Here is a 16,355-nt window from a genome sequence, read left to right as displayed (position 1 = left end):
CAGGTTTCACCATTTTTATTAAAGACATTCACTTACAGTTTGTAAAAAAAAAATCCTAAACATACATAAAAGTTCTATCTAAGAAGAGATAAGGAATGAAAGTATCCCACCCCTTGCAACGTTACAATACAAATTCAAAATTATACAATTTAAATTGGCTTAATCTTGAAATGTAATCCAATGAGACTGAAGACTAGACACTTAAGGTCCTGCACCAGATAGTAAAACACTCGTAACCCTTCTGGATCCCTAAAGGACAAAAAACAAAACATTAGTTTTCAAGTCTTTTCAAGAGTAGTTTCTAAAACTAAATACATAAAAAAAAAGCCACAGTGCTAAGATTGTTCTTTTTCATCAGTGACCGTCTTAAAACATCATGGTTCAGTCTGGTACAGCTTTTTACTGTGGTAAATTGATAGTTACACATGCTTAGACTGAAGGACACATACTGTAGGTCTGGCCCACTTTCACTACTTTACTTTTAAAAGGTAAAGCCTTTTTGTTCCACATATTAGTTTAATATCGTCACAGACTTTTAGGAACATGTGTTACAGAATCTTTTTAGTTTAGCTTAGGGATGAACTACTGTTCCTGTTGAAGTAAATGGGAGTTTTGCCATAGACTTAACGGGGCAAGGATTTCACTGTAAGAGTTTATAATTTCTTATTTTTTCAGACTCTTAATACATTTTGGGGGTTTTATGCACAGATAATATTTTATAATTCACTGAGGTAGTGTGCAAAATACTTTGCAGGTCATTTTTCTACACTACAAAAGAATGAGATTCTGCAGTGTAATAATTACCAGAGGATCCTCCAAAAGAGTCAGTTTGAGACAACAGAAGTTTTTGAATGATAATGATCATCATGTACTAATGAGTGCTCCCAATGTAGATTTATAAATTGGTTGTAGTTACAATAGAGATTCCTGATTAATGACACCATTTTGGCAAAACGGGAATTATTCTCTACAAACTACGTACTTGGATTGATTTACGTCAATAAGTGATCCGATTTTTGATGTGGTAAAAGAGATGTGTTCATCACCGATTACAATTTCAAGCTCCTAGAAAATAAATAAAAAAAACCAGTCAAATAGCAGAACTGCTTGAAAATTATGCTGGTTGATAAGAACAGTTTAAGCAGTGAGATAAAATGGTTTTACATTTAAAAACAGCAAATCTCATTATATGTGACAAACACCCAGGCACGCACACTTTCAGAGTAAACTGCTCTACGACTCAAAAAGTGTTAAGTTTCACATATTTACTGATCTGTTAAAAATAAGATTCTAGTGGACCTTTCAGTATACAAATAAAAATGTTAAATACCCAGTTATGCTTATGACAAGCAACCAAATCCAAATTAAAACAACGTTAATAATGCAAGCAGAAAAGCTACTAACCTGCCGACCAACTCTGTCAGGTGGAGGCCATAAGGCATCATCTTCTTTTGTGATTTCACTGTCATCAATTATTCTCTTCAGTTCCTCCATCACACTCTTGTGTACATAGGCCTACAAGCAACATTTAAACATATCTTAATATATACCAAAGAGCTGATGCATACGCACAGAAAAGTACTTAATGTTTGAAAGTTGACATGCTGAAGACATTTTTAAAGTATTTCAGGCCCCTGAATCTCTGAACAAGAACACACGCTTTCAAAATGCAGAAAGCTCTTATGAGGATTTTCAATAATCAAATGCGTACAACTAATAAGATGATGAACTATCGGCTTCCATAAGAAGTTAGAGAAACTGTCAAGACAGCTCTCCATATTACAAATATATATGACCATAAGTCCAAATTCTGACAACCCTTATTCAGTTGAGTTACCCTTTCTTGGGCATGAAATCAATGGGAATACATGCATAAATAAGGAGCATTCAGGCATGTAAGGGTTTGCAGAAGCAGGCTATTATTCTGCTCCAAAAATTGGGTGTAGAAAAGTTGTTATGTCTAATCTATTTACGAAAGTTATTCTTCCTTATTCTATCTAGGATGAGCCGAGCATGAATGAAGTGCTCTTTTATTAGCCTTCTTGTAGGTTACAGAAAGCATTAACAAAACCGAATTTGTTCCGATGTTATGGATGTTACCATGCTAGAAGTGTTGAATGCACTCAGATAAATAGCTGACACCAAGCACTTAGTTGATCCTGGTCAACTCTTCTAGTCACGAAGAAGTAAAAGGCCCAGTCACTTTTTCTGGAAGGGACCCAGATTAGGAGGATCTAGTCGCAGGGGAGAAGAGAAAAGTGCATGTATGGGAGTAGTGACTCTATGGCACGTTCTCTGCTCCCCATCCCCTGTTTTGACTAGGGTGTATACCTAAGCAAGAAACAATAATGAAGAATAACCTTTAAAAAAAAATTAGATGTGAACTTTTTTACACTCAAAATAATATTACAATACCATTTATGCCAGATAAAACTAATTCCTAAAGTAAATAAGAACACAGGGAGAAAGGTGGCATCAGAAAAGGAAACAACAGAAAGGATGATTAAAGCACTGGACTAAGATTCAGGTAACAAGGATTCAATGCATGGCTTTGGCACAAACTGTGTAACCTGACTGAATGACCAAAGTCAACTGGAAACTTCCCTATGACTGCAATGGGCTTTGGATGAGGCTCTTAATTTTTCTCCATATGCAAAGTAGTTATTATCTGTCACAGAAATGGTAAGGGGATGAATTAATTAAATCAATTCCTGTTTGTGAGGTAATTATGTTGGATCATATTAAAGAAGTTCTGTATTAAAATCACAAATGAGTTTGATTCCCCATAATTAGTAATACTCTGGAATTTAAACTAAGAGGTCTCTTGGTTTTTGGTACTGTTTCTCTCCCTCTCTGTGTGAAACTTGCAAGCTGCTAATTGTGTTAGTACATTCTAAGACAGAGTCTGTTCTCAAAGCAATTCTTTGTAACAACAACTACTCACACAGAGGGAGACTCAAAGCAATACTCTGTAACAGAAACAGCACCCAGAGACTCCCCGCCCTTTTGTTGTATTCATCTCGCTTTGTTAACAATTGTGATTAAAACAGAGATAGAGGATGCATGTGGATGGATGCTTGGTGTGGATAATAACTAATGATCAGGGATGTACCAGCCTAGCCTAAGAAACCAGTGTCCATCGGCTGAAGAAGGCGTTAAGTGGAAATAACCAGAGGACCCCCGGAGGACAGACTGGAATCCACCCAACATCCTCAAGGATGGGAGAACCAAAGAACAAGATAACATCTGGCAGCACGGAGCCATCAGGAATGTGCCATCTGCTGATTGATTCAGCAACAGCATGACGAAGCAATTCCCATAGACTGGCACAGGAAGAAATTCCTATAAAAATGGACTCTAGAAAGTGAGAACTTAGGGGTCTGATTCTGCAAACCAACTTCCAGGAGCATCAGATGAGCATCTGACAAGGCCCTGGCTCCCTCCTCATCTCTAGGCCACCTGGCCAGTGGCTTGGCATGAGCAACTCTAAGGCTGGTAACTATGATAACAACCTTGCAGAACCTGTGTGTGTGTATGAATGAATGTGTGAATAAATATGAGATTGAATGGAATGTTATCGCTATAACTAACTGCTTACTATGATTCTTTCTGTATTCACAATAAATGTGGCATTTTGCCTTTTTCCCTTTAATAAGATCCTGCTGGTTTTTATTTTATCGGTATAACAATTAGATATTATGGTGATGGAGCCATATGGGGTAACTATAGCTAAAAAGCAGTTTAAAAGGAATGCTCACTTTGATTAAGTGTTAAAAGCCAATTATATAAATTCATGAAAACCATTTATTTGGTTCAGATTTATTTGCAGAGCATTCAAAGATATGGTATTTGTGTATTTGAGTAAACATACCTCTTTTCTGATCATTACATCATTTTTGTAATTGCTGTTGTTGGCATATCTCAGTTTTCCTGTTAAAATAAAGATGAATATTAGATTCAAACTACAATAGACAATGTTCTGCGATGGTCAATATTTAAGGATTGTAAAATGTAATAAAAAAAGTGTGTGTTTGTATGGAAAGCCACATAAAAGGAAGAGTTTCAAAGCAGCAGTCGTGTTAGTCTGTATCTGCAAAAGGAAAAGGAGTACTTGTGGCACCTTAGCGACTAACTAATTTATTTGAGCATAAGCTTTCGCGAGCTACAGCTCACTTCATCGGAAGTGAGCTGTAGCTCTCAAAAGCTTATGCTCAAATAAATTGGTTAGTCGCTAAGGTGCCACGTGTCCTCCTTTTCTTTTTATAAAAGGAAGAGCGAGCCACTGTTAGTGTGTGTTAAGTAGGTTGACTCAGCCTTTTATCTTTCCAGTGCTTAAATTGGACAATACCTCTATAAACTGAGGTTCTATTATATAATGGTAAATGTTGTATTTTTGGTACTTGTATGGTAGTGATTTTTTAAGATTGCTAATACTTCCTAATTGAACAGCTATAAAAACAAATCAATTAAATTGTTGCATAAAGATTTCCTCCAATGCCCTTGTCAAAATTTATATTCTGTCCTCCCTGTTGTGGGGACAAGTTGCAGGTCTGGCTGCCATTCCCACATCTTAGAGGGTGCTGTATTTTGATTCTGGATCATCTGAAAGTCATTTTGGATCCTGTGTATGAAAGCTGCTATATAGATGCAGGCCAGGGGTAGTCTATTATTTTATGTCAAGGTTCAAATTTCTTGGTCAAGGTATAGTCAAGGTCCAGACTCCAGAAAAAAGAACAAAACAACAACAATTATGATAATAAGCAAATAAAAAGATTTCTGGGTCCGTTCAAAAATGTCTGTCGGTTCAGATTTGGCCCATGGTCTGCCTATTGACTATCCCGATGAAGGTCAACATCATTTGTTCCTGAAGTTTTTAAACAAAGGGACTCAGTTTATTCTAGGGTTCACGCAGGTGGACCCATTCACAAGGTAGCTATTAGCTGGATACTCATCTGTAGAAGTGTTGCAGCTGCACAAGCCTCCCATAGCCTCTTCTCTGCTGAGAGGAAGAGCTGTAACTAACAAAGCTGGCAATCCTGGCCAGGGAAGGGATGTAGCCAGGTTATCCAGGAAGATGCAGATTCAGGATATCTCCAGGCAGCCTATGCTGGTAGGGTTCCATAAGAACCCCATCTATACTTTAAAGCTGTCCTTACCTGGCTAGGTGGAGCTCCCTCAGCTGATTCAGATTGTGTGCAATTTAGAATCTCCTGTGGTAGCAGAGCTCAATGAAAGAAATCAAATACATTGGTGTATTAAATATTTGCTAAGAAACTAAATCTGTTCCTAAATCCCTTTTTAGCAGACTATTACTGATGCATAAAGCATTGGAAGGCAGGAGTTGTAAATGTTTAAATAGCTGCAATGGACTTTATTTGTATTTTTTATTATTTCAAAACTACGCAACTGAGTAGAGGGCTTGCACTACAGTTATACTGGGAAATACGGCAATTAACTGCACTAGCAACATTTAATGATCACTTCTCAATTCGCTAGTAACAAGATTTTTTTTGTAATAGGTTAATATAATTATGACCAACACTTTGACAATATTTAGTCAAAGAAATCAGATTTTACCTATTATTTTAAGGGACACCACCAAGTGAAGATAAATATCACTTTTGAATTTTTAGAACTCTTATTATTTTGTATTATTATAGTACCCCATCATAGCTGGTACCCAAACGTACCAGGTGCAGTTTAGAACCTCCTGGATGTAGTACATACACAGTCATCAGCACAGGAATGGCGGGGCGGGGGGGTAGAGCACCATGGCCCTCCCGCTTTTTATAAGTGGACAGGCCTGACCCATTCACTTTTCACCACAGGTGCACCTCCTCTTCCCCATGATGCCCCATGAGTAACTGGAGCCCAGCTGGGGAGCCTGGGCAGCGGGGGACACCACAGACCCTCCACTTGCCTCGGGTGGGAGGGCCGAAAGCAGCCCCCGGCCTGTGTCCCTGACCCTGGGCCCCCCCGCCCAGGGCAGGTGGAGGGTCCACAGCCCCTCACAGCTGCCTGGCCATGCGTCTCTTACCATGGCTGGGCTGCGGCTCCGAGACCCCATCCCTGGGCTGGAGCCAGGTTGGGGATAGAGCCACACGTGCAGCTGTGGGGAGCCGCAAACCCTCCACCTCCCCTGGCCAGGGGAGCCGCAGGGCACAGACACTCTGGGCTGCTCTCTGCCCTCCCCCCTCCGAGGCAGGTAGAGAGTCCCTGGCTCTTGGCCCACTCCAGCTTCCGGCTTGGCCGGGGCAGAGCCTCAGGCAGAAGGGGCAGGGCCACAGAGGAGGCGGGGGCCATGGCTCCCCAACTTTTGGGAAGACTCCACCGGGGCTGCAATCAGTACTTGCAGATTAAAAAACCCCAAGCAGTCAAAGGATGGAGAAAAGGCAGTATTCTCTCTATTTTACTGATGGGGAACGAAGGCACAGGTAGATTAAGTGACTTGCTCAAGGTTACACAGGAGGATTCTGTGGCAGTGCCAGGAACTGAATCCAGATCTCTCAAATCCCAGTCCAGTGCCGCCTTCTCCTGTTTACAGCCTGTATCGGACAGCACTTCCTGTATACCCCCTGTTCAGTTCCCCCCCGTTTGTGTGGGTCTTTCACAAAGCAGCAGGGGGAAGAGAAAAACCTCTACAAATAAGTGATGGTAGCAGGGAAAGCACAACGATTGCCAGGGAGGCCTGGGGCAGCTTCGTACCTGAGACGACATTTTAATTAATGTTTAACCTTGTCTGAGCTTTAAGCTGGGGGCTGTGTAGCAGCCACAACTTGGGACTTGGCGGTCACTGTCCGGGCAGCGCCTTTCGGGCCCGTGGGCGCACATCTCGCCCTTCTCCTGTCCGTCCCCCGGAGGAGCCCCTCCGCCCCGGCCCCTCCCGGCCCCTGCAGCCATGTGCCACCCCCACCCCCTTCGCCAGGAAGCCAATGCGCTTTGCCCCCCTCCCCCGCGGGCCCCAGGCCCTCACCGTCCGGCCGGAACTCGAACTCCAGGAACTCGTGGCCGAATTTCCCCTTGTGCCCCACGTAATAGCGCAGGTAGAAATCGCTCCCCATGGCCACCGACTCCGCTCCGACCGCCGAGAGACCAGCGTGCACCGCGCGTCCGGCCCGGGAGACCAGACAGCCCCACAACAACGCTGCGCAGGGGCGGGAGCGGAGGGGCAGCTTCCGGGCGGGCGCAGAGTAATGACGCACTGCCGGAGGCTCGGCGGCTTAGCTGAGCATGCTCAGTAGCAGCTGTTGAAGCCGCTGCCCTCACTCTGCTCTTGCTCCGATCCGGTTCTGCTGGTGCTCCCTAGCGGGGTCGAAAGGGGCAAATCGGAGGGGGGAATGGGCAGGGGCGGAAATGGACTGGCGGGCGGGGGGTGTCAAGCAGCTGGGGCCAGGAGATCGGCTTCAGGGCAAAATCAGGGCTTGGGGTGGGGTTAGGAGCTGGGGTTCAGCCCAGGGGGTGGCGCTGCCAGACTGTGACGGGGCAAAACCCCAGCATGGGGGTAACAGTTACCCCCGCTGAGATCAGCCACCTGCTGTGTTTGCAAAAATAGGGGGGCAGAGGGGCTTTTTTATTTCCCTTCTCACAGGATAGTACATCTCAGCATAGGCTTCCCGAGGCTGGGTTCTTAAAGGCACAGGCATCCCAATGTGTAAATAGGGCAGCTCTCTGTGTCTGATATAATGTGCTGAGGTGCTACAGGACAGTGGCTCTCAACCTTTTCAGGTTATTGTACCCCTTTCAGGAGTCTGATTCGTCTTGTGTACCCCCAAGTTTCACCTCACTTAAAACCTAGTTGCTTATACAATCAGACATAAAAATACAAGTGTTATAGCACACTAATACGGACAAATTGCTGACTTTCTAATTTTTACCATATAATTATAAAATGAATCAATTGGAATATTAATCTTGAATTTACATTTCAGTGTATACTATACAGAGCAGTATAAACAAGTCATTATCTGTATGAAATTTTAGTTAGAGGTCCTGTCAAAATTTGCGACCCCGGCCCAGAGATTGTAACAGGTAAGATGTAGCAAATACTGAAGAAAGTAACAAATTCTGACTGTGTACCAAAAAAAATCGTTATGTGTCAGTAATTGCGAGCAAAATTTACTGGTAGCAGCTTTTGATGTGACAGCAGTGGCAGCACATAACCGTTATGTCACATTCGCTCATGTCTGGCGCTGATTAGAGCCTGCCCTGTAAGTCACAAGGGAGCAGAGCGAAGACTAGGTTCAGTGGTGCAGAAGGGAAGAGATTCTGAATTGGTAGGAAGACAACAAAATGAAAAAAGAAAACAAAAATGATTAGGGGACTGGAACACATGACTTATGAGGAGAAGCTGAGGGAACTGGGATTGTGTAGTCTGCAGAAGAGAAGAATGAGGGGGGATTTGATAGCTGCTTTCAACTACCTGAAAGGGGGTTCCAAAGAGGATGGATCGAGACTGTTCTCAGTGGTAGCAGATGACAGAACAAGGAGTAATGGTCTCAAGTCACAGTGGGGGAGGTTTAGGTTGGATATTAGGAAAAACTTTTTCACTAGGAGGGTGGCGAAGCACTGGAATGCGTTACCTAGGGAGGTGGTGGAATCTCCTTCCTCTGAGGTTTTTAAGGTCAGGCTTGACAAAGCCCTGGCTGGGATGATTTAGTTGGGGATTAGTATGAAGTCCCCACTAACTTCTTTGGAAACCGAGTTGCATCAAAACTATTTGCGTTTTCATTTCCCTGTCTCCAACAGCAAGCGGTGTCACTTCACACTTTAATTAACATTCACTGTATTAATATTAGGTTGCAGAGTAGCAGCCATGTTAGTCTGTATTCGCAAAAAGAAAAGGAGTACTTGTGGCACCTTAGAGACTAACAAATTTATTTAAGCATAAGCTTTGAGCTGTAGCTCCCGAAAGCTTATGCAAAAATAAATTTGTTAGTCTCTAAGGTGCCACAAGTACTCCTTTTCTTTTTGTATTAATAGTGGCGCTCCAGCCGCACCTGGTTTCCCTTCATAGAATCATCAGGGTTGGAAGGGACCTCAGGAGGTCATCTAGTCCAACCCCCTGCTCAAAGCAGGACCAAAACACTCCAAAGCTATTTCATTCTCTCTTTGCTTTTGTGTGTTGTTTGTGAGGAGCAGAGTTATGGGGCTAAATCCGGAGCTGAGGGTGAATTTTCCCTGAGTAAAAACTGAGCAGGCGTCTCAGGATTTGATCCACATGTGTTAGGAGTAAAACATCTATTCCTAGAGGAGCTAGCTCCTCCCTGAAGAATTGCTCCCTACAATATGTTATCTAGGGGTTGGTTCAGGATATTCCTAATGAAGATCAAGTGTTTGACACAAGTTCCATTAGTTAGAGTGCAGACAAAAATAAAAGCCACTTTTTTCATTTTGAGCCCAGTTACAGAAATTGTTAAATCCATGACCAGAGCCAGCAGCCTTGTTGTATGTTTGAAAGCTCTTGTGCATATGAAGACTTTTCCACTTGGACACCACTTTACCAATGCATTCCCTTCAATGAGGCTGTAGTTAATTGGATAATGAAATGTTGCTGGCTAGCATTAGGCTGTAAAATAACACTGGCTGTTAGGTTGTAATATGAAAATGTTTCTATTTGAACTTTCCCTCACTACTTCAGATACTAGGCTCTTGAGAGCCTATCATATGCAGGCATTTGTTAAAATCAAGCACCCTGGAATATCAGGACCACTAAATTCCTATTTCTTTACAGCATCGTGTAATGAAAAAAGTTTTCTGTTGGCAAGCACCCATTCTATTCTTGAAAGTGACGCTTTTCCAAGTGCAAGGAAGGATTACTTCTGCTTGGGCAGGAGTTCTGCAAAGTGTTTTCATTTCAGATGTATAAAGGCAAAAATCAGAGGTTGCACACTAGATATCTTCTGCCTGTGAAAATTGCTTGCACTTTACCAAACTCCCCAGTTTAACCTGCACCCTGAATCTTTCTCTGCAAAGCCGCAATGCTTATATCCTCTGGCATTGTACTGCTGCCTGACTAGGTAGACATCCTGGAATGCATCCGATGAAGTGAGCTGTAGCTCACGAAAGCTTATGCTCAAATATAAGATGCCACAAGTACTCCTTTTCTTTTTGCGGATACAGACTAACACGGCTGCTACTCTGAAACCTGTTTCCTAGCGAGCAATGTTCCCTCTAATTTTTGACAGGCCGTCTGCACAAAAAATTTCTTCTGTGGAAATTGTTGTGCTTCTGTGCAAATTTTTGTGTGCGTGGCGTATCGCCATGTGTGCGGGGTTTAGGATCTGTGTGCGCACAGCTTAGAGGGAACAGTGCTAGTGAAGATTACACTGCCCAACACTTGCTAATCCCCTGTTGGGTAAACACCTCTGCACTAAGGGAGTGAGCCCCCTAACCTGGGGGCAAGTGGTACCCACATCACACGCAGGCCTGCCTGAGGCCTCTAGCTCTTGCACTCCGGTTAGTTAAGTTTCACTGAACTGACACCTCTGCCCCGTTCCCTGGATTCCCCATGTGGAACGCTCCACCTCTCCCAGCATCCAGTACCTTGGGATCTTCCACGCATGCTCACTCGTTCCGCAAACAGTCAGCGACAGCTCATTGAACCAGTGGGAGAGAATATTTGGGGGAAAGCCCGCCTCTTCCAATACCGTATATGGAAGAGTCCAGAGCGGGATGTGGGGGGTGTGTGTGTCAGTGAACCAGTCCGAACCCTGAAATATGGGCGGGGGAGGCTGAGACCTTAAGCCTCGTCTATATTCTAGCTCCTTCTTTGCTGCTATTTGAGGTCCGGGGGCTTTCGTGAGGCGCGTGCGTTTCTCCCCTCACGATCACCATGGTTTGCCCCCCTCTCTCACGCTGTTAAAACTGGCTTGATTTAACCGTCATAGGGCGGTAAGGTACGTCACCATATAGCTGTATGTTGATTGGTTGGGTAGGTTCCAACCGTCAGTGTAGGGGTGAACTGCCGTTCCCGGCTGCGCTAGGGCTGGCGGGGCCTCGTGGGGAGCGCAGGGGTGGCGCTAGGGAGGCGGGAAAGGAGACCGCGGGACTGCCCTTCCGTAGCCAGCCGTTGTGAGCTGGTAGGGTCGGCTCAGGCGCCGTTATGTCTGGCAAGGGCAAGCCCTTGTCTAGCTGCAGCTGCCCGGAGCTGGCCGTGGGGCAGCGAGGCGGCGCGGGCGGCCGAGGTGCTACAGCCCGACTGCCCCCGGAGGAGTCTGAGGAGCAAGGAAGGGGCCGCAGGGCTAACCCCAGACTGGGGGACCCTGCCATTGTCAAGTCCCCCAGTGACCCCAAGCAGTACAGGTGAGGGGGAGGGGGCCGTGTTGGGAAGAAGGTGGAAGGCACCGTCTTCCCTCCCACCCCCAAGCAGCACGGGGATGGTGCAGAGGGATAGGCGGTTCCCCTGCCTTATAGTAACCCTGGAAGAAGAAACTAAAACACACTGGTTCTCCCCCCCCCCCCCCCCATTTCCAGTTGCTTCCATATCAGCAAACGTGAACTCATGAATAATTTAAAAACGTAGCAGGGTCACAGTGATGGTGCTTTAGTTCTCTGTAGCAGTGAAGGTCCTGCCCTCGATTAGTATGTCTGTTTTTATTGGGAGTTGAGAAAGCAGAGCAGTGTTATCTGCCAGGATTCTTCATAAGGAATTTAACCTTTTCAACCCCCTCCTGCCCCTACCTACTTGCTCCTTCTCCCCCTCAGCCCCTCTTTTCAGTGCTCTGTCTCGTGGTCATGGAGCATCAACCACATACACTGTTAATGTTAAAAGAAAAGGAGTACTTGTGGCACCTTAGAGACTAACCAATTTATTTGAGCATAAGCTTTTGTGAGCTACAGCTCACTTACTAATACGGCTGCTACTCTGAAACCTGTTAATGTTAAGAAATTTTAACTCTGCTGGATGGTACCTATACAGCCTGTAGAGAAATGCTTGTCTCCGTCAGCCAGGGTTATTGATTTTTCACACTGGACAAGTTGTTTCTAACTTGAAATTTTGAGCCTGGATAATTGGCATAAAATATTTTTTGAAGTCCCTGCTAGCAGCTGCAGAATAATGCACTTGTCCATTGACAGAAAAAAAAAATCACCAAATTGTTGTGTCTTTACACTATCTAACCAAAGCTAACTTATGGCAAACAAGGCCTGATCTACACTCCAACTTTAGGTTGGTATACGTTGCCTTTTGTCAACCTGTTTGTGCATGTGTCTATACTCAGATTTGTTTCTGGCAGACATAAGAACCTAATTATTGCAATGCAGTTAAACTACGTGCCTGACCCGTGTAGAGAAATGGGTGATCTACTGAGTGTGCATGTAGATGGTGCATGATATGTATGGACCCTAACAGTGCTCCAGCAGCTGTCCCATAATGCCTTGTTTGCTGCAACAATCGCAGCTCTTATAACAACTGTAAATTCCACTGCTCAGGGGTCACAGAGACTGATGGTATTTTTGAAATGCCTTTTCCTGATTGGTTTCAGAGTGGTAGCTGTGTTAGTCTGTATCAGTAAAAACAATGAGGAGTCCTTGTGCCACAAGGACTCCTCGTTGCTTTTCCTGATTGTCTACCTTGGTGAACCTGTCTAGGAACTCTCCCTTGTTATGTGTAACTAGCCAGCCAACCAGACAGGCTCAACACACCAGACATGCTCTTGCCTGGAGTATACAAGAGATACTGGGTCTCCTGGGATTGTAGGGAGAAGAGGCTGTGGAAGCACAGCTATGGACCAGCTGTAGAAACGTGGACATCTATGAGGAGATTGCATGGGGGATGCAGGCAAAGAGATGCAACAGGAAGCAGAAATAGTGCTCCAGGAAAGCGAAGGAACTGCAGCTGGCATGCTACAAGACAAGGGAGGCCAATAATCAATCTAGTGGTGAGCTGCTGATTTGCTTTTACAACAAACTGTGCCATATTTGACAGAGGCCCCACCAGCACTCTGCAAACCACTGTGGATACCTTGGAGGAGTCTGAGATGTGGACCCCTGCCATGAACAGGGAAGAGGAGGAGGGGAGATGTGGGGTGTGGGGAGGGTGTCCAACCATACAAATCAAGACCTGTCTGAGACTCCACCGTGGTCTAGTCAGTCCTGGCAACCAAATATGGATGAGCCCAATGAAGAGGAAGGGACCTTGGGTAAGCGTGTACATGCATTTTTCCATATGATGCTTAAATGTAAAGATGTCTCCCGGCCCATCCTCAAGTTAACAAGACACTGGTATAAACTTTTAGTAGTTTTACTCATACATGAAGAAATGGAGGTACAACAAATAGAGAGAGAGGGGTGGTATCTGCTTTTAGTTCCTCCGCTGGATTGGACATGGAGAGGGCCACGTGGAGCAGCTTATATACAGAAGAAGTCCCTTGTATCCTTCTGAGAGATCTCAATGAAACGTTCATGGTGATACTCCACTATCCTTTCCTGAAGGCTTCTAGGGATGGCTGCGTTATTTCTTCTTCTGCAGAAGATACTTTCCCACACGTCACCATGATGAGTTCAGCTGGCAGCATTGCACTAAGGAGGCTAGTGGCATGTTGGCCTGAGTGGCTTCATGATGCCAGTAACAGCTGTGCTGTCTGTGGCTTTGCTACCCTCAGGAGTGAGATATCAGCTAAAACCACCACTGCCTATGGAAAATAATGCCAATATTCAGTGCCATTGCTCTATATGCATAGAATGGAATAGGGACCGAAATTTGATTGTTTCATGCAACCAGAATTCCTCCTCCGCCCCGGATGGGCCCATACTCACCATGGCTGGGGCTGAAGAGTGGTGCTGTGCAGAGATACTTCAAAGCTGAAATGTCAATAAGCAAGTCTTATTAATTTTTTTATGGGCATAAGGGAAGCGAGTTTGAAACTTATTCCCTCTCTGTTGTGACTATAAATCCAATGATACATCTGCCTGTTTATCAGCAGCTTTCATTGTGGCTTTGAGGGGTTCCCCTTGCACAGCTGCAGAACATCTGATCCTGAAGAGGAGAAAGAAGAGGATTAGCTCAGCAAGATCTTGCAAGCCATTGCTGCTTCAGACCATGAACAAAGGTCCTGGAAAGCCAGTGTGACAGATGTTATGGAGAATGAAAAAGCAGATGGGGGAAGGCTAGGATTCCCAGCAGGAAGGGGAAAGGGAGATGCACCAAGACATAAAGGAGCTTTTCAGGCAGCAAACTCGAATGCTGCAGATGCTGGTTGCCCTACAGGCCCCAAAATCTCAGACTCCTCGCGCTTTACAGTCCTTAGAGAGCTCTGTAGAAGCAGTCCTGAGACCCCAAAGCATATCATGTGGCATCATGGGCCACATCCTAATCCCTATGTGGACTGCAAGGAAAACCACTGCTTAACATACAACAACATAGGTCAGTATGTGTGTAGCACAAGGGATGACATTTGTATACTGAAATGGACAAATGTTTATTGCCTTTCCAATTCTAAAAATTCAGTTCAAAGTTTGTATTGCAGTGCCTACTGTTTTTTGCACATTGCTTTTCTGCACTGTTTTTGCCACTCAAATTTCTTATTTTTTAAATAATTATTCTTATTAGTTCACAACACATTTCAGAATGCATAGCAATGCTCAAAGCAGAGAGTACTTGTAAATGTACAGCACCGCAAAACTCAAGAGGTTCTGGAAAACACCCCCCAGTCATATTTATAAATGTACAGCAAGCACCAGATAATTCATAGCTTTGATAAAACATAATGTGTGTAAATATGCAGAAAGCACTACACATTTCCTAACAGCACTCAAAGCTTCAGGTCCACAGAACATTCCTGTACAGAGCACTGCTATCGCTGACTGTTAAAGTGCTCTTTTAAAGCCTCACTCAACTGCATAGCTCCATGTTGAGCTCTTGTAATGGCTGTTGTCAGAGCAGACTTTGAACAGCCAATCTCCTCCATCCTTGTGACAGCTTTTTTCCCCCTTTGCCTCACAAATATTATTTAGGTCACATGAGGTAACTATAACCATTAGAATATTTTTCTCATTGAGATCCAGTCTAGTGATTAAACACCACCAGTGTCCCTTCACTCTACCAACAGCATGTTCAATTGTCATTCTGCACTTTCTGACCTGGTAACTGAGTCTTTCCTTGGTGCGGTTGAGGTGGCCAGTATACGGTTTTGTGAGCCCTAGGAGCAAGGGGTAAGCTGGATCCATCAGAATCACTACTGGCATTTCAATAGCGCCAGTGGTAATCAAGTGTCTGGGAAAGAATGTCTGCTTGCAGCCTTCTGATCAGTCTTGTGTTCTTAAAGATGTGGGTGTCATGCTTTCAGTGACTAGCATTCAGTTATGTATGGATAATCTTTTCCTTTCCATCTTCAACTCAACTTGGAAAAAGTAAAGAATGCTTGACCAAATAGCATTACTATTCAGCATTATCTAGCACTATTTGAGATTCCCACCTCAGTTTTGCTAGCTAAAACCCAATTGCTTTCACCTGTTCCTGAGTTAATCGCTGACCTTAATAATGGAAACTTTTTCCTGCTGTGTTTAGTAAACATCATCAGTGTTGACCTGAAGATGGGAGTAAATAGAACAGTATTATTATATTCCCTTTTACTTATTTGGAGAAGTGTGTAAAGAAATACAAAGATCTAGAAAGGATAAAAACATGGATAGAAATAGCCAAAGAGGCTTAAAATTTCTGTCAAAATATTCTCTTCTGAAATTATACGGAAGCTACGTTGCTACACTTCATATAATTGTGTGCTCACCATGTTTATAACACTTGCAGCTCTATATAATTAAATCTTATGCTTCAGGGCTTCAGCTGATTGCCTGCAGTGATCAGGCAGGAATTATTTCCCCTGTTGCACAGCTGGCTAGATTGGCTACAACTAGAGTTGGGACACCATTCAGGGTGAACCAGTGGTCTGAGGTGGCACAGAAGATTCTCTTTCTAGATGCCTGGCTGTGTGTCTTGCTCACATGCTTAGGGACAGACTTACTGTCCTATTTGGAGTTGGGAAGGAATTTTCCCACAGGTCAGATTGGCAGGGACTTTCTTTTTTCCCTGCTTTCCCCAGAAGCAAATGGTTTGGTTTCCTGCTGGGATCATCTGAGTATATCTTACCTAATAAATTCCCTGCCATTACAATATATATATATTTTTTTAAAAAAAGGTAATTGGGATGATTTGGTAATTATAAGCCTGTCAGCCTGACATTGATCCTAGGCAAGATAATGGAGTGACTGATACGGTACTCAATAAATAAATTATTAAAGGAAGTTAATGTAATTAAAGCAAATCAATATGGGTATATGGAAAATAGATCCTGCCAAACTAACTTGATATCTTTTTTTGATGAGATTACAAGTTGGTTGATAAAGGTAATAGTGTTGAA

General features: G+C 43.9%; 2 protein-coding genes across 2 annotated transcripts in view; one reads left to right on the top strand and one right to left on the bottom strand.

Moving 5' to 3' along the window:
* MAGOH (mago homolog, exon junction complex subunit) lies at positions 1–7,367 on the bottom strand. The gene is made up of 5 exons (XM_037907391.2): positions 6,974–7,367; positions 3,872–3,930; positions 1,405–1,515; positions 983–1,065; positions 1–249 (listed from the first exon to the last, which is right to left on the bottom strand). The coding sequence occupies exons 1-5, from the start codon at positions 7,059–7,061 to the stop codon at positions 150–152; spliced, it is 441 nt and encodes a 146-aa protein (XP_037763319.1). The 5' UTR covers positions 7,062–7,367; the 3' UTR covers positions 1–149.
* Positions 7,368–11,000: 3,633 nt separating this feature from the next.
* Positions 11,001–16,355, top strand: part of LOC102932297 (nardilysin) — an 86,376-nt gene continuing 81,021 nt past the window's right edge. Inside the window, exon 1 of the mRNA XM_043553148.1 lies at positions 11,001–11,301. Coding sequence (XP_043409083.1) covers positions 11,102–11,301 — 200 coding nt within the window. The 5' untranslated portion in view covers positions 11,001–11,101. The remainder of the gene's footprint in view (positions 11,302–16,355) is intronic.

This window comes from Chelonia mydas, chromosome 8, assembly GCF_015237465.2.
Source record: "Chelonia mydas isolate rCheMyd1 chromosome 8, rCheMyd1.pri.v2, whole genome shotgun sequence".
Lineage (NCBI taxonomy): Eukaryota > Metazoa > Chordata > Testudines > Cheloniidae > Chelonia > Chelonia mydas.
Note: the sequence above shows the minus strand (reverse complement) of the source record. Positions and strands in the feature narration are given on the sequence as shown.

Excerpts from the sequence above, each read along its gene's own strand:
- MAGOH (XM_037907391.2), bottom strand. The coding sequence starts at position 7,061 with ATGGGGAGCGATTTCTACCTGCGCTATTACGTGGGGCACAAGGGGAAA. Across the intron at positions 3,931-6,973 it reads GTTCGAGTTCCGGCCGGACG|GAAAACTGAGATATGCCAAC; the intron begins GTGAGGGCCTGG and ends TTATTTTAACAG. Across the intron at positions 1,066-1,404 it reads CTGACAGAGTTGGTCGGCAG|GAGCTTGAAATTGTAATCGG; the intron begins GTTAGTAGCTTT and ends TTTATTTTCTAG.